This window comes from Kockiozyma suomiensis (genome assembly GCF_038497685.1).
Source record: "Kockiozyma suomiensis strain NRRL Y-17356 unplaced genomic scaffold V2V93scaffold_14, whole genome shotgun sequence".
In the NCBI taxonomy this organism is placed as follows: Eukaryota; Fungi; Ascomycota; class Lipomycetes; order Lipomycetales; family Lipomycetaceae; genus Kockiozyma; species Kockiozyma suomiensis.
The window spans coordinates 356,744-379,419 of NW_027117677.1; the positions used below are offsets into that span (position 1 = coordinate 356,744).

Sequence of the window (22,676 nt, forward strand, 5' to 3'; positions counted from 1 at the left end):
TATTTCATAGTACTATGGAGTATTACATAGTATCACATAGTCTTACATAGTATCCTATAGCAATACAATAATGCTCTATAGCAATGCATAGCTCTCCTGCCCGGCGCATCGGAACAGAGCCATCGGAGCAAACCGGCTCCGCGTCGCATTCTCGTGAGCCCACCGCCTACTCCCCGCATTCTACTGTTTACACTCTTCTTCTTTCATCTTTCTCTGTCGCTGCTTCTTGCTATTCTCTCTCTTCTCTCTCTTCCTGCTCTCTGAGCGGCTCCATGTGCAGCCATGGTCCCGCGTACTCCCGCAGTGCGTGATATCCGCGCACAGTCGCGCGGGGCTCGTACCTCGGCTCAGTAAAAAATTAAGTGCTGATCTGGCGTGGGTAAATAGCCCCGCTCTCCCGCCTCCACCTTTTCCGCTATCTGTTTACTATCTACTATCTACTATCTTTTTTTTTAAAAACTACGTATCTGTTAGCTCATCATGGTTAAAGCTGTTGTTCTCGGTGCTAGTGGAGGTACCTCCCCTTTCGCTTCCTCTTCTAATATCTCTTTTCTAATGTCTCGCTAGGAATTGGTCAGCCCCTCTCTCTTCTTCTCAAACTGGTATGCTTAGCTTCTCCGTTCGTCCGCTCATATCAGCAGCTGGCTCCTACTAACTCTCATCTTAGTCTCCTCTTGTAGACGAGCTGGCTCTCTATGATGTGGTCGGCAGTGTCGGTGTTGCTACCGATCTCTCGCATATCTCTACAAAGGCCGTCGTCAAAGGATACCTACCTGCTGACGATGGTCTCAAGCTTGCCCTCACCGGCGCCGACGTCGTCGTCATTCCCGCCGGTATCCCGCGTAAGCCTGGTATGACCCGTGATGGTATGTTTTCCTTTTCTAGTCTATCGTACTCGGGTAGTTTTCTGACCAATCCGTAGACCTCTTCTCTATCAACGCCGGCATTGTGCGAGATTTGATTACTGGTGTCGCAAAGTACTCGCCCAAAGCATTTATTGCCATCATCTCCAACCCTGTCAACTCGACTGTGCCCATCGCTGCCGAGGTGCTCAAGAGTCATGGCGTTTTTGACCCTGCCAGACTCTTTGGTGTCACCACTCTCGACACTGTGCGCTCAGAGACTTTTACCGCCCATGTTCTCGGCAAGAGCCCTACCGAGTTCACCATCCCTGTCATTGGTGGTCATTCGGGTGAGACCATCGTTCCCTTACTCTCCCTTGCCTCTCCTGCCGTCTCTGTTGAGGGCGAGCAGCGCGATGCCTTGATCAAGCGCATCCAGTTTGGCGGTGATGAGGTCGTGCAGGCCAAAGAAGGTAAGGGATCGGCAACGCTTTCGATGGCTCATGCCGGTTTCAGATTCGTCGATAGCATCTTGAAAGCCGTCAGTGGTACTGCTGGAATTGTCGAAAACACTTTTGTCTATCTTCCTGGTGTTGAAGGTGGAGAGGCAGTCAAGAAGATCACTGGTGTTGATTACTTTGCGCTCCCTGTCGAGCTGGGCGTTAGTTATCTCTGCTGGTTTTATGTTGTTTCCTCGATACTAATTATTCTTGATTATAGTCCTCGGGTGCAATCAAGGTTGTCAATGTCCTTGAAAAAGTGTCTGACTTTGAAAAGACTTTATTGCCTGCCGCATACACTGGTTTATCAGCCAACATTTCGAAGGGAGTAGAATTTGTTGTGAGTTCTGCTGCAAAGTAAGTGGATCTTCTATTTATTTGCTTAGAACCAAAAAAGTTGTAGATCGTAGTAGTCAATAAAAATGTTTTGTGATAAAAAAGAGTATAATTATTAAGACTAACCCTTGCTTAGGATATGATTGTCTCGCAGATACAGTCACAGCAGTGATCATAAAGCGAATAGAATATAATACAATTTACAATTATATTTGAAAATAAAAAAAATCATTCTCTTTTCTCTTTGTCCTTCTTTTAATGGCATGGCTTCATCAACCTACCCGCATAAAACAATCTTCTATTTGTAAACTGTGTTGATTATTTAAGCATAGCTCATTATTATTACTAATTGATACAAATCGTCAAACATTCATTCGTTTGTTTCCTTCATTCTCGATTCCGATTCCTCGTCTATAAACATTCTTTCATATCCAAGTCATTCAGTCTTAGTCCCTCCATCCATAAAGCGTAAAAAAAAATAAACAAAATAATGCAAAGTCATGAACAATGCAAAAATTAAAAAAGTTCAATACATACCTGTCCCAAAACAACAATATTCAAAAACGGAAAAGGAAAAAAAAATATACAAAAAACGACAGAAATATGCAAGAAGACATTCAAAAAATATTCAAAAAATATTATAAAAAATTCAAAACAAATTTGAAATATAGAATTCTCAAGGCGCATGTCTATATCCTCCATACATCATCTGCATATTCCCATTCGATAACACAGAATGTAATGTCGGCGCATACCTACTCGACGATCGAATATCTGCGTATGATCGGGTGCCTCGTAAATAATTCGTACTTTGATGTTTTGCATCTCCCATCCATTCTAGTTGATCATTAATTTGTTGCCGATAATGATGCTGCTGCTGCTGCTGATGCTGCTGCTGCTTCAGAGGGGCTGGTTGAAAGGACGGTTTTCGGCGAGAAATTATAATTTCTTGCGCATCTGGTTCACCGCGTATACTATGCATTAATCCCATTCCATTGGCAAGCATAGATACCGTTCGCTTCTGCATAGCAGATAAGCCACTTCCAAACACTAGCTCATCTCGCGCATGATCATCTCTAAACAGTAGAATCTCAGAGTACAGCATCAGCGTCTCTGGATCGTTCAGATCTAGTTCCAATCCATTGCTCGAAGAAACAGACGACGGAGAGCTATCAATAGTGGCAGACAAGCTATTCATCGAACCTATCTTTGGAAGCTGCGCATAACTACTCCGATGCTGCTCCTCCAATTGTCCACGCTTGCTCCTCTTCTCACGCTCAATTCGCTCTCGATCGGCAACTGGCAACATCTTCTTATATTCAACTCTCAACTTGCGTCCGGAAATCTCATGACCATTTAATACATTGATGACACTAGCCGTATCCTCAGCCGTAGCAAAGTTTGCAAATGCAAGTCCTCGAAACACGCCTTGATCGAAATGATAGTTGAACGCGTACGGAAGCGTAAGACCAAGTGACATCATCGTATCCATAAGTTGTTCTTTCTTGACTGCAAATGGGATATTTTTTATGACAATCGCAGTAGGAATCAAGTCGTTGTCACTCGTATGATTGACCGCTGGTCGACTTGGCGATGTCGAGTATTGTGTGCTGCCGTCTGATAGCAGGAGGTTGTCTGATTTAGAAGGAGAGTAAATGCCACCGGAAGGTGATGTCGACAATTGACTGTTGTTGCTATTGCTATTGAGGAACGGCATTCGCGGAGGCAGCATTTCCTGCTCTCTATTAGCTCCACGACTCAAAACATATAGAAAATTTACTCACATTCTGCCACGCATATTCCGACGAAACCTGCGGTCGATTGTCGAATCTCAGCGTCTGCTCATGCGCATCGGGGTCAAATGACGATTGATGACCCAACAAATGTCGATTCGACGAAATATTTAATACCGAAAGACCGCTCGAAAGACTATCAAACGACGTATTCTCGCTCGTCTCAAAGTATCGCGATTGCGCGCGTCGTAAATTGTGTGCGTGCTGTTTTTGGCGCAAGGTATCTGGTTGTGGGGGATACATTGTCGGCGGCTGCATCTCCTTCGGTATTGCTGCGCCAGAATTTCTCCCGTCAACCGAATCATACCACTGCATAAACGACGACTGTCCACGACCATTGCTGTTATTAACTTGAGAAACGTTCATAGCAGAGTCAAGATGCGAATGATGTATAGGCGAAGATGAGAGTGAAATTTCGTGCTGCGAGTTTGAGAGCTGCATATTTGCTGCCAAAAGTGATCGCGGCTCGACGGACTTGCTATTGTCCATCCAGGTGACTCTTGACAGTGAATAAAGATATATAGATATAGGTTATGAATGAATTATTGAATATCTCTTGTAGTTTTACGAACTATAAAGAATTATAGAGTCGTGTCGGCCTCTGTACTTGATAATCTGGGATGTGAAACACTAGACTGAGCCGAATGCGCATTCACTGTCGGATTGAAAATAAGCGAAGCTATAATAAACAGACAGATGAAATGAAATTGACTTATAAACGAGTGGAAGTCGAGCACGCAATTGATATGAATGAGTAAATACGGAAATGAGAACGCGAGGAAAGAAAACAGAGCAGAGAAGAAAAGGTCGGGATTCAGGGAAATTGCAGCAAACCGCGAAAAAGGGGCCGCTTTGGCCAAGTCACGTGGAGAAACTGCAGAGTATGAAATACGAGTGGATGCTGAGAGATAAACGTACTTTGAGATTGCTACTAAATAATGCAAATAAGAATTGTAATTAAAGTCCTTTTATCTATCTGCCAATAGAGACATGGAGGGAATTGTTGCAGTGTTATTGTTTACTATACAAAACAGAGTATTGCGTATGCAAAAAGCTTACTGCAAATAGGCTCTTCTCTTCGCCTCAAGTCATCTCTTTTGTCTATCCCTTCTTTTATGTGCACGATCGACATCACAATATATCAATTGCTTCTCGCTAAATCAACTACTCAACCATTTACAGATAATTGAGAATAATAAACAAAACACTACTGCCGGTCACGTGACTGTGTTCCCGTGACACAGCAACTTCTCCCAGCAGACAAACGGAAAAAGTAATTCCGATCATTGCTCTGTTCTTTTAAATCATCTCTTTCTTCATATACATATATAAGGTCTGTGTAACTTCTGCTAGAGTATGCGAATTTAGAAGAATCTTGTATAAGCTTCTTGATTTTTTCAAAGTACGTAATACTATCTTCAGCTTTTTAGTAGTTGTGCTAACCTGATCTAGATGCGATATCCTCGCCTAATCACTGCTCTCGCAGCGCGACGCTCGTCCTCATCATGTCTTATCTCCAGAATCTCCTCTTTGAGTAAAACGCACTCGTCGCCATCTGTTCGCTACCTTAGCACTAGTTCACACTCGCCGAAACCATCGACATCTTCTTCGACTGCATCAGTCATCCCGCCGCACCCAGTCGCTGTCAATGCCTCTAACGCGGCCGAAGACGACCGTCTTTTACGCGCAATATTCGACTCGCCTACCGTATGGGGCTCCTTTTTCTCTAGTCTGGGAGATACTTCCAGCGTTGGTTTACTAAACAACTCGCGCTTGACCTCGGCGCATTCATTGACAGAGTTTGCCGAGGCAACATTGCGCTCTGCCCAGCGTGTCGCCGCTGCGATCACCGCTATCGATACTTCGAGTCTTACTGGTGATGACTGTCGTAGGGTCGTGCGACTTTTTGATCGGTTGTCAGAAATGCTGTGTCGCGTGATTGACCTTGCTGAATTCGTGAGGACAGTACATCCAGACGAGGCATATCTTGCTGGCGCTGAGAGCGCGCATAATCTAATGATGGGATACATGATTGAACTTAATTCTAGCGATGAGCTTTTTGGGGTGTTAAGAAAAGTGCTAGAGACCGCCGGCATCGAGAACGAGTTGTCTCGCGAGGAGATGATTGTGGGAAAATTACTTTTAGATGATTTTGAAAAATCAGGCGCCGCGCTTGACTTGTCGATTCGCGAGGAGGTAGTCGCCGCGCAACACAATATCGCCGCATTATCTCGCGAGTTCATGACGAATCTACATCCAGCAGCTGAATCTATTTCTGTCGATATAAACGAGCTCACCGGACTAGATCCGACACTCGTCAATGGCCTTCGCGTAGCCAGCGCGCTAGAGAATCAACCGCGCAATTTCGGTTTTGCAAGTCGTCTACGAAATGGTAAGCCCTCACCACAGGCCCTGGCTAAAGTGCGCACCGTAAAATTACCTACCGTTGGTGCCGTGTCACGTATGGCGGCAGTAAGTGTGCATTCGTCCAAGATCCGCGAGCAACTATATATAAATCATCGCAAGTCTTCGGCGCGACAAATCGACATTCTCGAAGCATTACTTATGCAGCGTATGCGGTTGGCAAATTTGATGGGATCAAGCTCGTTTGCAGAGTATCAGTTGACAGATAAAATGGCGCGCACGCCAGAGGCCGTACGCAAGTTTTTAGATAATCTGGCGGCTAAAACAAGACCGGCTGCAGAGGCCGAGATTGCTATTCTGAGAAAATTCAAAGTGAATGATAAGCGAAATCAGGAGGATCCGCTACTCAGAATCTGGGATCGCGACTACTATTTGTCGCAGTACATTGAACAGACGCGTCAACCCAGGGTTCGCTCATCCGACCATTTGAACGCTTACTTCTCCGTCGGCACAGTCATGCAAGGTCTCTCTAGATTATTTACAAAACTCTACGGAATAAGATTTGTTCCGCGTGAGACGAATGCCGCTACAAGCGAGACGTGGCATCCAGACGTGCGCAAGCTCGATATAATGGCTGACACTGGTTCTCCCTTGCATAACGGTGGCGGCGAGCAGCGCGTGGGAATAATGTACTGCGACCTGTTTGCGAGAGAAGGCAAACCGCGCGCTCCAGCGCACTATACTGTTCGCTGTTCGCGGCAGATATACGAGGAGGAAAATTATGATGGCTTTGATGATGGCATATATGATATTCCTACGATGACTGACCGCGATGGATCGGTATTTCAACTGCCGACTGTCGGACTTGTCTGTGATTTTTCATCAAGAGCTGATGGTCGCGCCAGTTTATTGTCATTTGCCGAAGTCGAGACCTTGTTCCATGAGATGGGACATGCAATGCACTCCATGCTCGGACGCACCGCGCTGCATAATATTTCTGGCACTCGTTGCGCTACCGACTTTGTCGAGTTACCCTCCGTGCTGATGGAGTACTTTGCCACAAACGCCGACGTGCTTGGATTATTTGCGCGACACCACGAAACAGACGAGCCTCTTCCGATGCCGCTTCTTGAGGCCCATCTACGCGAGCGTGCAGGGTTTAAATGTAATGATACATACACGCAGATTGAAATGTCGCTTCTTGATCAGGCGCTGCACTCGGTTTCGCCGTCAAGCCTAGGTAGTGCGGGACAGCTTGATTCTACAGCCATCTGTCGCGCGCTGGAAAAGCGATACTCGCTATTTCCTGTGGTCGACGGCACCAGCTGGCAGGGCCAGTTTGGACATCTGGTAGGCTACGGCGCCGTGTATTACTCGTATCTGCTGGATCGCGCCATGGCGTCGCAGGTATGGCTCGAAGTGTTTAGCGGCGGCGCGAATGGCGGCGCGGTGTCGCGGGATGCAGGCGAGAAGTTTAAGAACGAAGTCCTCGCGTGGGGAGCAGGGCGGGATGCGTGGCAGTGTATTGCGGGCGTGTTGGGAAGAGAAGAGTTGAGGAGCGGAGGCGAGCGGGCGATGGAGCTGGTTGCGATGGGCGCCGATGAGGATGCCGGTAGTTGGCGATGATTTTGTTCTATCAGTATTCTTATGGCGTAATTAATAGAATTAACTTAGTAATCTATAAATGGTGGAGAGGAAATTGATTCTTGCGGGTATGGAGATCATTTAGGGTGCAAAACAAAAGCTAACACCAAGCTAAGCTAAGCTAAGCTAAAAACAGGATCAGATATAAAGATTAGCTATTCTCGAGCAGTGTGCATATGATACAGTAATGTTTTCATTCCGCGAAGTAAATACGATAGTAATAGGTTATATTTTGTCTAGTAGTAATTCCGAGCCGTCTATTTTTAAAAATTAGGTATTTGAAGTTTAGGTTAAAGTTTTGACAGGTGGCTTCGTTCCACAGGACTTTGGTACACCTTAATCTTAGCCGTGCACTCGACTACAGGCTCTTCAACAGCTATCTATTTCAGCGGCAGGTTGCCGGTGATAGGACTATTGAGACTGCCAGGATTAAATGTTGACAGAGTTACTATGTAACCTGATTGTTAGTAGGAAATGCAATATTACTTCCAAGAGAGCACCGCACGTCCGGATCAACTGACCCGCGAGGATCCGACGAAGGTTCCGTTTGCCTCAAGCCATCTTTCTCTACGTCATTACTCTTCCTTAGAATGTTATCCCGACCGGACATAACTGTGCAGAGCTATTTTTGTATCCAACCCTGGTTCTTCATTCTTCGCCGGAAATATATAAAGCAACTTATCCTCCTCAATAGCTTCTCTCTCGCATCGTCAGAATTCAACAATATGCTTTTCTCTTATTCGACTCTTGCTCTCGCAGCAGCGGCTTCCTCTGTCGTCTCGGCAGCCTCCCTAGTCGAGCGCTACACCTCAGATCAGTCCTTTCAGGTCCTGACCATCCGCTCCGGCTCGAACTTGCAGTACGCCAGCGTCGGTGCATCCAACGGTGTTGTTACAGTGGGCGAAAAGGGAGCAACATTCAATATCAAGGAAGATAAGCTCTACCTTGATGGTACTTCCGACATCGTTTACGTCGACGCCGCCTCGCGTCAGGTAAAATACTCATCAGCTCCTCCTTCTGATGCAATCACCGAGTCCTGGACTCTTGCTGATTACCTTGAGCTCGATGGCAAGGCTTCTGGTGTAGCTTGTCCTTCTGGATCATCTTATACCCTTTACTGGGCTTCCGATACGCAATACGACTTTTGCGACGGCAAGGGTCTCGGTGTGGGCACTCGCTACATCTTGGACTCATCTTCAAAGTCGACTTCGACTTCGACTTCGACTTCCTCTGCTGCCGTTGCTGTCTCGACTGTAGCAGCCAAGAACTACTTTGATGTCGTTGCTATCCACTCTGGCACCCCGATTCAGTACCTCGGTTTCTCCACCAAAGGTGATGGATTCATTTACTTTGGCAGTGACGCTCTTCTTGAGAACTACATTGAGGATGGCCACCTCAAAGTCCAGGGTACCGACTCTACCGTCTGGATCGACGCCGATACCAACGCGCTCCATTACAACACTCAGATTCCGTCCAATGCTAAGGTCGGCACTTGGTCTGTAGAAGATGGTTCCCTCAAACTTGATGGCCAGAGCAACGCTGTTGCCTGCGGTAATGACTACAAGATTTATTGGTCCACTGATGGTAGTGACTCTGTTTGCAAGGGTGATGCTGCTATTGGTGCTGATCTTTTGGTCACCTATGTCTCTGAGTCTGAGTCTGCGGCTACCAAGACTGCTTCCACTTCAACCAAACTAGCGTCAACTTTCTCGACAGAGATCAGATCATCTACTCCAGCTGCGGTTATCAAGCCAAGGCAGTGGTAAACAAGCTGCCACCAAGCCTCTCCCAATAATGTCTATGGTGCGTACTGTACTAGTTCCCTTATCCCCGGCTCAAAATCCGAAATCGATACTTTTGTATCCTATGATGTCCCCGTATTGAAATACGCCGTCAAGTCTTGCAAATTGTTCTGAACTCTCTCTTCTGCTTCGTCGTTTTCGTCAGCAATCACCGGCGTCAAGATATTCCAGATCTTCAAGATCGTTGATTCCTCGGCGAGCTTGTTGCTGCCATTGAGACCTCTACTGGAAAGTACACTTTTGATGCCGTAGATTGCGAATTCGGCGAAAAGCAGCAATTTGAGCTGGTTACGTATGGAAGCGGCGCTGATGAGGTTTCGTGTTTTCAAGAGTCGAATCCAGCTGCGGGGAACTATGAAATATTGCGGTAGGATGGGTTAGGAATATGAATTATGCGTTATGAACTATGTACTATGAGCTGGAGAATCAGAATTTGTAAATACGTGTGTTGGTGTTAGTTTGATTGATTTGATTGATATGATTTGATATTAAAGCGGTTGTGTATCGTAACTATTTATTATTCGTTTTATTTTGCCGTTTAGGGTTGCTTAACGAAACAATACAGCTATTGTTACAAATTCTATGAAACCAAAAAGTCCAAGCTACTCTAGTAATACAACAAATAAATGGTCAAACTGGGAATAAAGATAAAAGTGATACTCTTTAAATGGTACGTTGTAAACACCATACCGAGCCGCACCCCAACCTTATGTAGGGTTGGTGCGGCGCAGTGTGTAGGGTTACAAAGCAGTCACGCCCAAGAGAGAGGAGGCGGAGAGTGGTAGAGCGAGCTCTAATGGGAGCGTGCTACGCTCAAGTTTGAAGATCTCGAAATCCTTGCTTCTTACTTACAACCCGCAATCGCATTAATCAACAATGTCGGCTACCAACAAGCTTGTTTCGCCTGCTACCGCCTCCGATTTGGAGCTTTCTATTGCTCAAAGCTTGTACGATCTCGAGACCTCGGTCGCTGACTTGAAGGCTGATCTCCGACCATTGCAGTTCAGCGCTGCCAAGGAGGTACGGTTCAACGATTCTTTTGGTGCTGGTTGGAGAAGATGTTGTCGTTCAGAGGAGTTGGATTAAAAAATGACGGATTGAAAGAGGCTATAAGAAAAAGAGACTAACGTAAAAAAAAATAGATTGACGTCTCTGGCGGAAAGAAGGCCATTGCCATCTTCGTTCCCGTTCCCCTCCTCGCCGCTTTCCACAAGATCCAGCAGCGTCTGACCCGTGAGCTCGAGAAGAAGTTCTCGGACCGTCACGTCGTTTTCATTGCTCAGCGTCGCATTCTTCCCAAGCCGGGCCGTCGCTCAAGACAGCAGCAGAAGCGCCCCCGCTCGCGCACCCTCACCGCCGTCCACGACGCTGTCCTCGAGGACCTCGTTTTCCCTACAGAGATTGTTGGCAAGCGTGTCCGATCACTCGTTGGTGGTGGCAAGATCCAGAAAGTGTAAGTAGACATTACAGAAGAAAGAGAAAAGTATGGGACGAGACACTGACAGTATTCATCTTTGTTTATAGCTACCTCGACAACAAGGACTCCACTGCTATTGACTACAAGCTTGAGTCTTTCCAGTCCGTCTACTCGAAGCTTACCGGCAAGCAGGTTGTTTTCGAGTTTCCTGCTATCCAGGGTGAGGTTTACTAGATTAGGTGTTGTGGTTTTTGGTAATTGTTCAGTTACGCGCAAAAAGATTAAAATTATTTGAACCTTCAAATGAAAATAAAGCCAGCATAAGAGTTTATTTTGTTTTTAACCGTTAGTTTTGTTTGCTATCGTGCGACAGAGACGCAAAAGACTATCAAAAAGAGGAAAGGAGTTAAATTTAGGCAGTGATGCTGCCTGATATTTGATAAGCTATGTACTTGTAATGTGTAAATACAATTTACGTTAAAAATAGTGTGTTTCTATATATATTTTGGTATATATGTGTGTATGTACGTATGTAAGATTACTGTATTGTAGTGACTCGTTGTATATTAGCCTACTTTGCGGCGAATCCAGGCAGCGTCCGAAGACTAAGCCACTTAAACTCCCACCTCTTCTACTCTCTTCTCTATATTCACTCTACTCTACACTCTCATTCTATTCCCAACCATGAGCGCGATGGACTCTGCACCGTCTGCGCCTAAGCCCTCGGCTTCTGTAAAGCTGGTTTTGTTGGGCGAGGCTGCTGTTGGAAAGTCGAGCTTGGTGCTGCGGTTTGTGAGCAACGATTTCCAAGAGAACAAAGGTCCGTTTTCGCCCCTCCCCCCCCCCTTCTTTTCCGTTATCTTGTTTGATGCATTTTATTCGGGTTTGCTGGTGGATTCGTGTGCTTGAGTCGGTGATTTCCTGCTTGAAATATATTTCAAAGTGATTTTATGAACTTGGCTGTGGATGCGGTGAATGGGCGTGCTGATCTGATCTCGTCACTGCCCTCCCTGCTGTTCTCTCTGGCCAGGTCTTCTCGCCACTTGCCGCATAAATCATTACAAATTATATTCAGTGTCATTATTTGATATATTTGTGTTCATTTCGAGCAATAAATGTTTGTTGTTTGTGGATTATGGATCGACGGTACGCTTATCAGCTAGCGGATGGTATTTCATCCCGAGCCATCGCGCACTTGAACAAAACAGCACCACAAACCCTATAACTTTGAATCAAATCAAGACAGGCCTTATTTTTTCTTGCGTTGTCGAAAGGTTTACTAAATATGGTGTTGTAGAACCTACTATCGGTGCTGCTTTTCTTACTCAGAAATGCTCTTTGCCGACTCGAACAATCAAATTTGAAATATGGTGCGTTCAAGCTTGTTGTTCTCTGTCAGCATCTTTTAATTCTTTCTGTTTTATCATTATAGGGACACTGCTGGACAAGAAAGATTTGCATCGCTAGCGCCAATGTACTATCGTAATGCCCAGGCAGCTCTGGTAGTCTACGATCTCACCAAGCCAACATCGCTAATCAAGGCTCGCCACTGGGTCAGCGAACTACATGCCCAGGCCAGTCCAAAGATTGTGATTGCACTTGTAGGCAACAAGCTTGATCTTTGCAATGACGGTAGCGAGGGTGAAGATGCTGAGGATGACCGGCGTAAGGTTTCGACGGAGGAAGGCAAGAAGTTTGCTGAGGAAGAAGGTCTTTTGTTTTTTGAAACTTCGGCAAAGACTGCTGCCAACGTCGAGGAAGTATTTCTGTCTATTGCGGCCAAGATTCCTGAAGAGCTTGTCAATAAACGAGCTGCTGGCGCTAGAGCTGGTAGAGCTGGTGCGGGCGAACGGGGTGTTGATTTGGAGGCCAACAACGAGAACGGAGCGCAGGGATGCGCGTGCTAGTAGAATCCGCTACACTTCTTCTATACACTCTTCTCCCATCTTTTACCTCTTTTTTACTTTTTTTTTTTGTTGTGCCGTTATTCTACTTTATTGCTGCTGTTGGACTTTTGCCTACTATTGTAAGTTGTTTTTCTTTTTTGAACAAGGACTTCTTGCCTATTATCTGTTGCTCTTTGGTTTCGGGGTTTTGCAAAGCGAATTATAATATTTTTATGTGATTGAAAGGTCTAAATGTTATTTGTGCAAATATATAGAGAACGATTCGACTCGAATAACTGCTGTCTGTTAACCACGAGTGATATATGAATAGTTCAACTAATTACATCGTACTTTTTGTAATTTGTATCACGAGTAGTCTGTTGATAGTACTTTTACCGAGTGATCGTGTAGCAGCTGTATCTACTATACAGGCATGTTCTGTAGACACATCTGTTTGATATCCTTGTAATATATATACTCTTTTAAGAAGACTGACTATATTCAGCCCGTATCAGCTGACTAATCTCATGTGATCTATTGTGATCATATCACGATTGGGACGCGTCATTCACAATATTTGTGATCAGCGTCTATCTTGAGGAGACATGGTCAATCAAAATAAACAAATACTTTACTCCGCACCAGACGTCGCAGAATCACCATTTGTTACTTGCATTTAATTCACAGATTATTGAAGCGATCTGTAGATCGGGCAAGCTGGTTACTCAAGTTCCGAGTTTTTATATAATCTGTTTGAGCATTTCTTTAGCGGTATGTATCTGTTTACTGGCCAAATTGATGCGCGATGATGAGATGGCGGACTTGTTCACGATGTTAGAATATACAGGCATACTCGTATATAAGCTGTTTGTTTGTATATTATAGTCATCTGCTTGTGCCTGCTCTGTTGTTCATTGCGCTACATTCATATATTTTCTTTGACTTTGCAGCTTTAGGATCTCTAACTCCTCATTCTCTAGATTGCTATTTTTGAGACTGACCTAGATACCACCAAAGTATGGGAGAATCTAGATTAGAGCTTTTGGCGTGGATGAGCGATCTGCTGCAGATGGAATTTCGAAAGATCGAACAATGTGGCACTGGTGCTCCTCTTTGCCAGATCTTTGACAGTATTTTCGGTGATGTGCCCATGTCTAAAGTTAAAGTGAGTTGATTGATTTGGTTCGCTTTCTTTTCCTTTTTCTTCCTAGGATTAAAGCTGATTTTCGTAGTTTGATGTCAATTCGGAATACCAATACCTTTCAAATTTCAAAGTTCTTCAGGCAGTCTTTCTGCGTCACAAGATTGATAAGTCTGTTCCTGTCGAACGACTCGTCAAATGCAAGATGCAGGATAACCTAGAGTTCCTGCAGTGGGTCAAGAAATTCTGGGATGCTAATTATCCCGGCGGTGACTACGACGCTCTTTCGCGCCGGAAGGGGCCTGGCGTTTCTAGTGCAACACCCGCTGCACAGCCTCGAGCACCTTCCGTCGTCTCGAGTCGAAAGCCTGTTTCTGGCGCCTCATCTTCTTCAAGTGGACTCCCTCCGCGAACAAGGACGCCGTCGGTCGGTGTTCAGATCCAGCAGCTACAGACTGAGAATGCTGCCTTGAGAGAGCACGCTGAAGGGTTAGAGCGTGAGCGTGATTTCTATTTCAGCAAGCTGCGGGATATTGAGATTCTTGTTACTGCGGTTGCTGATGAAGATGCCGCGTTAGTGGGACCCGACGGACTGCCTGCTAATGCAGCTAAAGATGGCTTGATTAAGCAGATTCAAGATATTTTATACACAACAGAGGTGCGTTTTGTCTCCGCCGCCGATTAGATTGATGCTAAATTTATTTTGTGAATAATAGGAGGGTTTTGAAATTCCTGATGCCGAGGTCGATGCTGAAGAAGCAGCTGATGAAGAAACCTTTTAAGAAAAAGACATGCGAAAATCTATCGATTCTTCACGTAAAGTTCTTGCTTGGTAGTTTGTTTAATCTTGAAGCAGCCTCTAATGGTTAAGGGCGTTGTTTTTTTTTTTTTTTGTGTATTTTTAAAAACACTTATTTGAGATCAATCCTTTGCGATTTATTTCTTTTTATTCTAATTTTTTACCCTTATGTGAGTCTTTTGTTGCAGCTCGCGAGTATATATTGATAATACAAATCAGCTTTCAGTAGCTAAGAAATACGGAGAATTGAATTACAATAATTTCCTTTATTGAATTTAGTAATGTTATTTAAGGCATATTGTTTATATTTTTAAAAAAAAAAATACGAAGTGGTTAATATTTTGGATATGGTAAATCTTACGTAGGTGAGAACCGCCGCATATAATCTCCGAAATCAGATACAGATAACTGTAATTAATATGATCCCTTGAATCAAATCATTGACAACAATGGCAAATATTTCTATATCAAATAACGAATAATATATCATGAATTAATAAATACTACAATCACTGAAAATGATATCTTTTGAAGGAGCATATCAGCCTTTGTAGGTTCTCCTCTCGTTGATTTTCCAACCTTTAATCGTTTGATTCTGACACTTGTCTTTAAGTTACTGCGAGGAAAACATATATAAAGCGGCTGAAGCTCTTTTGTGTTCTTCGCATGTGAAATCTATATTTGTAGTGGTTATTTCAAATGAATTGCGAAAAATACCACTGTTCAAACAGAGATTAAGACCTGACGGTCCGGTGGTATGGGATTATCACGTTATCTTAATCTATAGCGACAATGAAGAAAAGAAGAGTTACGAAGTATTAGACTATGATTCTGAGTTGTCTGTAACTGAACCTTTATCCCAACCGGAAACTCGAACCGTTCGACTTGTTGAGTTTTCCGAATATGCGTCGCAGACTTTCAGACCTGAATTGAGACTAAATCCTGATTATCGACGATACTATAAATGCATTGACGCTGAAATTTTCATAAAGAATTTCTCGTCTGATCGGTCGCATATGTTGGTAAAGGGATCTACGACAGAGCACAGTTCACCTGTGCCTCCATGGCCAACAATTCAAAAGGCGGAGATGAATAATTTGGACATGTTCATTGACATGAGCTCAGCTGATCCATATGGGGTTGTATTAGACGAACCTGCATTTCTAACCAGATTTGGAGTACATCATGATCCTTCAAGAGGACAATGACAATTCTGGGGTTGTAATCTGTTGTACATGATTTCAGTTGAAATACGTTCAGGAACAGGTTAATTCAATAATATCTACATGCACACATCACCCAGAATCAGCTTGCTGGAAAATCAAATCAGATTTATCAATAAAGGTATCTGAATCCATCTTATACGTGTATATATACAAAGTTGTATCCGCGCAACTCCAAGCACATGTTTCTCAACGCAAACAAACAAGCAATCAGACAAGGAAAATCCGATTTAGATATGTGCACACAAAGACACAATAAATAGAGAAAATGACAAACAAAACTTAACTCCGACAAAAGATAAAGATACAAAGAAATTAAGAAACCCAATAATACTGACTTATTCAGTGTTAATGTGAAGTGTTGTATGTCTTCATTGGCAGATACATGTAACGATACAACTGTCCAACTTCTCCCCTAATACTATCCAATCTCATCAATGCACGCCTTTTGTAATGAAAGAATTTAAAATTCCTCTGATTCATTGAAGAACATCGTAAAAGTGATAATTGTTCCGTAAACCAGCAGACCACCAAAGATAGACATGAACATAGCAGGTAGACCAATAACCCGCGAATGAGCTAACGCAAAGGGAAGAGCAAGACCGGTGACAACAAGGATTCCGGTGATGTAGCGACCAAAATCAATAACGGCATTGCTAGATATCAATGAATGAGTTTAGGATCAGAAGACGTATGGTGTTTTCAAAGTCGAATACTAACCCGGATGTTTCCTGCATGAAGTCGTCATTTGCAGCGTATTTTTCGCATATAGCATTCGGTAATGGTGCCAGTAAGAATACGCCAACTACCGCAAAGTCAATAATCAAAATTAATCAAGAACAGGGAAATAGCTCGAGACATACCGACAAGAAGAGGCAACCAGTTATCAAAGAGAGCACATGAGAGAATGATGAGCAAGAAGCCAGCCGCGAGAACTGAGGCCAGTACAATAATTTTAGACAAAGGATTAGCAGTCGGCATTGCAATTTACTAAATATATACTCTCAAATAACAGCTGAATGGAAATGATCCTAAAAGAAATAATGTATTTGAGATTGTATTATCTGTGGCGCGGCCAGAGATTGGATCTCAGCTAGGACTTAGGGCTCAGGGTTTACGAAATCGGCGATGGCCGCATCGGGGTTAGGTTTTATGCTAAGTTGGCCTATTATCGATCGTTATCTTCTCCTCGAGGACCACCTCGAAAGACCTTCCTTTTTTTCTTTGTTGAATATTTTATCCTAGCTCACGTTCAGCATGTCTTCCGAAGCTATTGAAGAGGTATTTATCTGATAAAGTATTTAATAAGATTCTGGTAGTTGACACGATTGACCAGGTTCCCTCGCCCAACAGCGTAATCTTCTCAAATGCCTATATCGACGAGAGAATCAGCGAGATCTGCAGTGAAACAATTGCTTGGGATCAGCATGGTCTTTCTGAAGAGCATATAACTGCTCTTAAAGCCATTGACAAAGTTCCCTTGTCTGAGGCTGGTGCCGTGGTTGACAAGGTGTGTAATGACTATCAAAACCAGTTGAGAAGTATCCTTACATCATAATAGAACCCGACTCTGTACGCCTTTGTATTTTGCACTATTCTCCTTAAAGTCACCGATATCGAGGTTCTGAAATACACACTTGCTCTTGCGTCTGCGCTTCTTATGGGTAAGCTATTGGCACTCAATTGGTCGGACATTGCGTACTAACTTTTGTCTCTTCAGACTCCAAGCCTCTTGCCGCCGCTCTCAATGGCCTTCCCACTGTCTTCCCGCCACTTTCAACTCTTCTAGACAATGAGGATGCAGTTGCTGCTCTTCTTGCTGCCAAGGTGATTATTCTCACACTCATGTAAGTTTTAATAATGACACATGCAACTATCATTCGCACTAACATGCTCCAGTTCTGCGGAATCTCCCTCTGTCCCCGTCGTCGAGAAACTTCTGGCCTGCACTCACAGCAAGCTCGCTACTTCTGACGATTTCAGTCTGAAAGATCTCGCCGCTCAGGCTTACGGCGCAATTCTCTCAGTCAAGTGCACCCGTTCCCTTTTCTGGTCCAAGATTACAACTTATGGTCCGCCTTTACTCGAGAACCTGAAGTCTGGCCGCGGCGGTCTCCAGCTTCAGTACTACACCGTCCTTGTTTTCTGGCTCCTCTCATTTGAGACCGAGCCGGCTGAGCACCTGAACAAGACCTGCGACATCATTGCCATCGTCATGGACATTATGAAGATTGCTATCAAAGAGAAGATTATCCGTGTCAGCGTTTCATTATTCAGCAATTTGGTCACTATCGCCCCCGAGCAAAACATTACTGCCCTTCTTGTTGTCGGTGGTCTACCTGTGATTAAGAGCATGGCTTTGAGAAAGTGGACCGACTCTGAACTCGAGGAAGACCTCAATCGCTTGGCTGATACGCTTCAGGAGGCGCAAGACAAGATGTCTACTTTTGATGAGTATTTGTCTGAGCTTACCACCGGGCGACTAAAATGGTCGCCTGCACACAAGTCTGTTGACTTTTGGAAGCGAAATGCTGAGCTGTTCAAAGAGGATGACTGGAAGTTGTTGAAGGAGCTTGCTAAGATCATCTCTACCTCCGACGATAACACCGTTCTTGCTGTCGCCAGCAACGACATTTCATATGTCATTGGCGAGCTGCCAGAAGGCCTTGTTCTTCTCAATACTATGGGCACGAAGACTAAGATCATGGAGATGATGACTCACCCTGATGCTGACGTGAAGTACAATGCTCTCAAGGCCACCCAAGTGTTTGTTGCCCGAACGTTTGCCTAGGCTCTCAGAGAGCGAGAGAGAGAAGATAAAAGTAGTCGGTTACAGTCACTCACTATTAGATATTTTATTCGTTTCCTTTTTATAATTTTGTGTAAATCTTTTGTTATATCTTTTCTCTGTTGCCGATTGGTACCAGCTGCTGTTTTTCGTTTTAATTGTGTATGCATGCATCTATAATTTGTCATTTGGTTTGAAGAATTTGAGTTCTGGAAGTTATAGATTTGATCTTTCTTGATAACCTTAAGCAAGTAAATAATTTAATTCTATTTTTTCTACTGTGGATGGACATGAATAGACGAAGGAAAAAATTGTTAGTAAGCAGCTTAGAAGAGCTTATATGATACAGCCTACGTCATGAACAGAAACTGCCGGGAGTAGTATAGAATGACTCCAGCAATGGGTTTCTTCGTTACTTCTTGTTCATTGCCGTCACTATTGCTCCGGTTCAGGCTCTAATGTCTTCGGCTCCTTTTATAGAGCCAAGTCGAACAACTTCTAATGCGAAATTTCGTCGAATATCGTCTGGTTTTATCTCTGGATTTGCTTCATCCATTCTTTTGCAACCTCTTGATCTGCTCAAGACTCGCATTCAACAAGCTCCCAACGCCACTTTCCGACAGTCTCTGCGAGAGGTACTGACTGCACAGTCGGAAAGAAGTAGTAGTTCGCATCTAGATCTGATTCTGAAACTATGGAGAGGAACAATACCGTCCGTCTTGCGCACCTCGGTCGGATCGGGACTATATTTTGCAACTTTACACTCAATACGAGCAACATTCTCTAATTACTCCACCGCCTCTTCAGCACAGTCTACTGCCATCCGATCTTCTGTATTGCCGCGGCTAGAGGGATACGCTAATCTGCTAACGGGTTCTTTCACTCGTGGTGCTGTGGGATTTATCATGATGCCAATCACAGTTCTTAAAGTTCGATATGAGTCAACACGATATGCGAACGCCTCGTTGCTCGATACGATGAAGTCTGTTTACAGGGAGCATGGAATCCGAGGATTTTTCTATGGTTTTGGCGCAACGTTTGTTAGAGATGTACCGTACGCCGGACTGTATGTCTACATGTACGAACATGCAAAGGTCATCGCTCCATCGCTTGTTTCCGGTCTCTCCATCTACGACGGTGTACAAGGCTCTGAGACCTCAAGACTGATGCCATCGGCTATCTCAGCCGGAGTCAATGGAGCTTGTGCAGCAGTAGCCGCCGCATCAGCAACAATAGCGACAAACCCCTTTGATGCTGTAAAGACTAGAATGCAACTGTTTCCGGAAAAGTATGGGACAAGAATGTGGGTGGCTTTTTCTAGAATGACGAAAGAAGAATCGGGTGTTCTTGGATTGTTTGATGGGGTTGCTCTCCGGATCGTGAGAAAAGGGTTCAGTTCTGCTATCGCTTGGAGTATATATGAGGAGATGGTACGTCGTAGCTAATTCGCACATGTGGGTCTGGAAGAATCTGCTCAGCCCTTGTACATATTTCGGGCAGATATTTCATACGCCTAATTATATCTCTTATTAACTAAATTACCATGGTATGTTTATCTTACGTTGTAGATCCATAATATGCGGGAACTAGACAACGGCTGGTGAACATTAGCTGCATTTACTCAAGACTCACGTCATGAACATAGTTCAAGGTGCCGTATTCGGCGGACCAATGATACTGTCATCAGACGTTATTTTTTAAGCTCTACGACGACCTTCAAGCGCTCTGCGAGTCCATACAGCATTACTATCAGAAACTGTTCATTCATTCCTTACTAACCAAGTACGCCAGATTCCCAGTCTAGACATCGGCCGAATGTAAGCTAGGCCAGGCAGAGATAGACAATATGCTGTTAAGACATAGCATCTTTTTGGCCTGCGGTAATAGAAGAAAACTACTCTATAGTTCGCGCTCACTTTACGTTCCATGCTTTATGGCCCTGTATCAAGACCACCAATATACTATCTACCGCACCGCGCCAGAGCACAGCCGCATTTTGCAATCAATGGTCTCGAAACTTCAATTATTGTTGAAGATAAATTATAGATGGACACGGATTGTAAGTCACTTGCGAGAAGTATTAGATCTGAGAAATATGAAATTAATAGCAAACAGTCTTTCTCACGTTCGTCACTAGTGGTATTTGGAAATAAATTCTGAACGTACTAGTATTATACAACGTTACGCATCTTTTCGCGTTCAAAATGTAAGATTGATGAAACAGTAGACGCAGCATCTTCGAGGATGCACTCAAATCTTTCTCCTGTCCGCCTATTTTCGACGTCGAATTTTCCTGATTTCAGATATTTGTTTCCAATAATAACATTCACCGGAAAGCCTAAAAATCTAGCATCAGAGAGCTTCCAACCAAACGATTTCTCATCGCGGTCGTCAATAATTGGCTCACAACCCGAGTCGGTCAACTTTTGATACAACTCAGTTGCCACATTATCAGCTTCCTCTGATTTCGGTTTTGTGACTATTATAACTTCGAAAGGAGAGACCGAGACTGGCCAAGATAGACCATGCTCATCTTTAGTAACATCAGCAATCACATCAACGAGCCTAGAAACTCCAATTCCATAACATCCCATCTCAATCTCTTTTACTGATCCGTCTTCCGATTTGTAAACGGCATTCAGCGGTTTTGAATATTTTGTCCCAAGGTAGAATGTGTGTCCTACTTCAACTGCCCTTGTGGATTCTAAAATACCCTCATCGCAGTATGGGCACTGTTCATTAGGGAATTCAACTGGGTCAACTTCAACGCAGGGAAAGCGAAGTGTCGTGATGTTGCCTATATTGACTTGCAAAGGAAGATCAGGCAAGGAAGATTGCTCGGGAACACGCTCGTCGTATATCCTAATCAATCTTTGAAGCATTGTATCGCCGGATTCGATGGCAAGAGCTACCGGGTCCTTGATTTCGGAGTCATACGTCGGAAAATGTCTCTTGATCAGATTATCGTTAACTGAACGATGCGGGGGGTAGTAAATCACTAACAGTGTTCCATCTTGCAGCATTCCATATTTGACAGCCACATCATCAGAACTGCCCATATGCTCATCTGAAGGATATGACGAAGCAATTTCCGAGTTAGCCGCATAATCACAGGATGTACATCTAATCAATTTGTCTTCGCCAGCTGATGAAATGTAATGATATTCGTGAGAAAGATCACCGCCAATAGAGCCTGAGTCGGCCTCTGAGACTGCAAATTCAATGCCAATTGACCGAAATATGGAATCATATGCGCCTCTAATATCGTCATACGTAGCCATTGCGTTTTCAACCGACGTGTCAAATGTATAGAGGTCCATCATCACAAACTCTCGTCCGCGCATCATGCCAGCACGAGGCCTGATTTCGTCCCGGTATTTTCTCCCGATTTGATACAGTCGCACGGGAAGCTGTCTAAACGAGTCTATCTCATTTGAGATAATAGATGTGATTTCTTCCTCGTGCGTTGGCGCAAGCATAAATTGAGATCCACTCGAGTCTTCTAACTTGTATATTTCGGTGTTTTCCCATCGACCTGTAGTTTGCCACGGGGCCGGAGTTAAAAGTGCTGGTAGTGATACTTCAGACGCGCCAGTCATGTACATATTCCGATCAATAATCGAAATCAATTTCTTTTGAACAAGTAGTCCCAAAGGTAAAAGCGAATATACTCCTGCCGATGACTTGCGTATGTACCCGGCACGAATCAGAATGTCAGTCGAGGATTCCGCTACATCTCCCGAGCCTTTTGAAGATAGAGTCCCTGAAGGCACGTACAGCTTTGATAGTCGACTGTGAGCCACAGTAGTTAATGTCTAGCATGACAATCCTTTTAGCACTATGATCAGATATAAGTAAAACCTATCGTACCTTGGCTGATTGGTGTGGTAATTGCGCATAGCAATTAGCTTCTCTCGCTACTAAACCACTAGTGGAGCCCCGAAAGAGCCGCTGCACAGCCTTCATCGCCAGCATCCAACTTGGTCTACTAGATCTCTGCCGCGCTATCGTCTATGGAAAAGAATCCACAGTCTATAATGCAGCAGCTTTGCCGAGTCGATATTTGGCTAATCTGGGGCTCAAAAAGCCAAACTTTATTTAAACAGGGTTTTACCCCTGTGCGTTATCTGCAGAACGCTGT

The 22,676-nt window shown here is 44.1% G+C and overlaps 12 protein-coding genes across 12 annotated transcripts; 9 read left to right on the forward strand and 3 right to left on the reverse strand.

Moving 5' to 3' along the window:
- Nucleotides 1-418: 418 nt before the first annotated feature.
- V2V93DRAFT_374842 (lactate/malate dehydrogenase) lies at nucleotides 419-2,005 on the forward strand. Its single transcript, XM_066911343.1, has 5 exons — nucleotides 419-514; nucleotides 568-602; nucleotides 668-866; nucleotides 923-1,503; nucleotides 1,563-2,005. The coding sequence occupies exons 1-5, from the start codon at nucleotides 481-483 to the stop codon at nucleotides 1,701-1,703; spliced, it is 990 nt and encodes a 329-aa protein (XP_066763884.1). The 5' UTR covers nucleotides 419-480; the 3' UTR covers nucleotides 1,704-2,005.
- A 349-nt stretch (nucleotides 2,006-2,354) lies between these two features.
- On the reverse strand, nucleotides 2,355-3,960 carry V2V93DRAFT_360867 (uncharacterized protein; the record flags this gene model as incomplete). The annotated part of the gene is made up of 2 exons (XM_066908145.1): nucleotides 2,355-3,413; nucleotides 3,463-3,960. 2 exons carry the CDS (start codon nucleotides 3,958-3,960, stop codon nucleotides 2,355-2,357), a joined length of 1,557 nt encoding a protein of 518 aa, XP_066763885.1.
- An 806-nt stretch (nucleotides 3,961-4,766) lies between these two features.
- On the forward strand, nucleotides 4,767-7,831 carry V2V93DRAFT_374847 (uncharacterized protein). The gene is made up of 2 exons (XM_066911344.1): nucleotides 4,767-4,873; nucleotides 4,924-7,831. Exon 2 carries the CDS (start codon nucleotides 4,924-4,926, stop codon nucleotides 7,459-7,461), a length of 2,538 nt encoding a protein of 845 aa, XP_066763886.1. The 5' UTR covers nucleotides 4,767-4,873; the 3' UTR covers nucleotides 7,462-7,831.
- Nucleotides 7,832-8,204: 373 nt separating this feature from the next.
- V2V93DRAFT_360869 (uncharacterized protein) lies at nucleotides 8,205-9,245 on the forward strand (the record flags this gene model as incomplete). The annotated part of the gene is made up of 1 exon (XM_066908146.1): nucleotides 8,205-9,245. One exon carries the CDS (start codon nucleotides 8,205-8,207, stop codon nucleotides 9,243-9,245), a length of 1,041 nt encoding a protein of 346 aa, XP_066763887.1.
- An 860-nt stretch (nucleotides 9,246-10,105) lies between these two features.
- V2V93DRAFT_374852 (40S ribosomal protein eS7) lies at nucleotides 10,106-11,259 on the forward strand. Its single transcript, XM_066911345.1, has 3 exons — nucleotides 10,106-10,301; nucleotides 10,424-10,734; nucleotides 10,806-11,259. The coding sequence occupies exons 1-3, from the start codon at nucleotides 10,158-10,160 to the stop codon at nucleotides 10,930-10,932; spliced, it is 582 nt and encodes a 193-aa protein (XP_066763888.1). The 5' UTR covers nucleotides 10,106-10,157; the 3' UTR covers nucleotides 10,933-11,259.
- Nucleotides 11,260-11,355: 96 nt separating this feature from the next.
- V2V93DRAFT_374856 (ras family-domain-containing protein) lies at nucleotides 11,356-13,104 on the forward strand. Its single transcript, XM_066911346.1, has 3 exons — nucleotides 11,356-11,518; nucleotides 11,996-12,068; nucleotides 12,131-13,104. The coding sequence occupies exons 1-3, from the start codon at nucleotides 11,383-11,385 to the stop codon at nucleotides 12,603-12,605; spliced, it is 684 nt and encodes a 227-aa protein (XP_066763889.1). The 5' UTR covers nucleotides 11,356-11,382; the 3' UTR covers nucleotides 12,606-13,104.
- Nucleotides 13,105-13,220: 116 nt separating this feature from the next.
- On the forward strand, nucleotides 13,221-14,859 carry V2V93DRAFT_374860 (calponin homology domain-containing protein). Its single transcript, XM_066911347.1, has 4 exons — nucleotides 13,221-13,355; nucleotides 13,565-13,749; nucleotides 13,817-14,383; nucleotides 14,442-14,859. The coding sequence occupies exons 2-4, from the start codon at nucleotides 13,603-13,605 to the stop codon at nucleotides 14,505-14,507; spliced, it is 780 nt and encodes a 259-aa protein (XP_066763890.1). The 5' UTR covers nucleotides 13,221-13,355; nucleotides 13,565-13,602; the 3' UTR covers nucleotides 14,508-14,859.
- A 90-nt stretch (nucleotides 14,860-14,949) lies between these two features.
- On the forward strand, nucleotides 14,950-16,161 carry V2V93DRAFT_374861 (N-terminal glutamine amidase-domain-containing protein). The gene is made up of 2 exons (XM_066911348.1): nucleotides 14,950-15,074; nucleotides 15,138-16,161. Exons 1-2 carry the CDS (start codon nucleotides 15,043-15,045, stop codon nucleotides 15,730-15,732), a joined length of 627 nt encoding a protein of 208 aa, XP_066763891.1. The 5' UTR covers nucleotides 14,950-15,042; the 3' UTR covers nucleotides 15,733-16,161.
- V2V93DRAFT_374863 (vacuolar protein sorting 55) lies at nucleotides 15,770-16,816 on the reverse strand. Its single transcript, XM_066911349.1, has 3 exons — nucleotides 16,611-16,816; nucleotides 16,468-16,552; nucleotides 15,770-16,403 (listed from the first exon to the last, which is right to left on the reverse strand). Exons 1-3 carry the CDS (start codon nucleotides 16,726-16,728, stop codon nucleotides 16,211-16,213), a joined length of 396 nt encoding a protein of 131 aa, XP_066763892.1. The 5' UTR covers nucleotides 16,729-16,816; the 3' UTR covers nucleotides 15,770-16,210.
- A 136-nt stretch (nucleotides 16,817-16,952) lies between these two features.
- On the forward strand, nucleotides 16,953-18,818 carry V2V93DRAFT_374865 (armadillo-type protein). The gene is made up of 5 exons (XM_066911350.1): nucleotides 16,953-17,028; nucleotides 17,084-17,257; nucleotides 17,309-17,411; nucleotides 17,468-17,594; nucleotides 17,647-18,818. Exons 1-5 carry the CDS (start codon nucleotides 17,005-17,007, stop codon nucleotides 18,536-18,538), a joined length of 1,320 nt encoding a protein of 439 aa, XP_066763893.1. The 5' UTR covers nucleotides 16,953-17,004; the 3' UTR covers nucleotides 18,539-18,818.
- Nucleotides 18,819-18,827: 9 nt separating this feature from the next.
- Nucleotides 18,828-20,466, forward strand: V2V93DRAFT_83314 (putative mitochondrial transport protein-like protein). Its single transcript, XM_066912802.1, has 2 exons — nucleotides 18,828-20,081; nucleotides 20,327-20,466. Exon 1 carries the CDS (start codon nucleotides 18,994-18,996, stop codon nucleotides 19,978-19,980), a length of 987 nt encoding a protein of 328 aa, XP_066763894.1. The 5' UTR covers nucleotides 18,828-18,993; the 3' UTR covers nucleotides 19,981-20,081; nucleotides 20,327-20,466.
- A 231-nt stretch (nucleotides 20,467-20,697) lies between these two features.
- On the reverse strand, nucleotides 20,698-22,648 carry V2V93DRAFT_83197 (uncharacterized protein). Its single transcript, XM_066912801.1, has 2 exons — nucleotides 22,406-22,648; nucleotides 20,698-22,350 (listed from the first exon to the last, which is right to left on the reverse strand). Exons 1-2 carry the CDS (start codon nucleotides 22,508-22,510, stop codon nucleotides 20,707-20,709), a joined length of 1,749 nt encoding a protein of 582 aa, XP_066763895.1. The 5' UTR covers nucleotides 22,511-22,648; the 3' UTR covers nucleotides 20,698-20,706.
- Nucleotides 22,649-22,676: the final 28 nt, after the last annotated feature.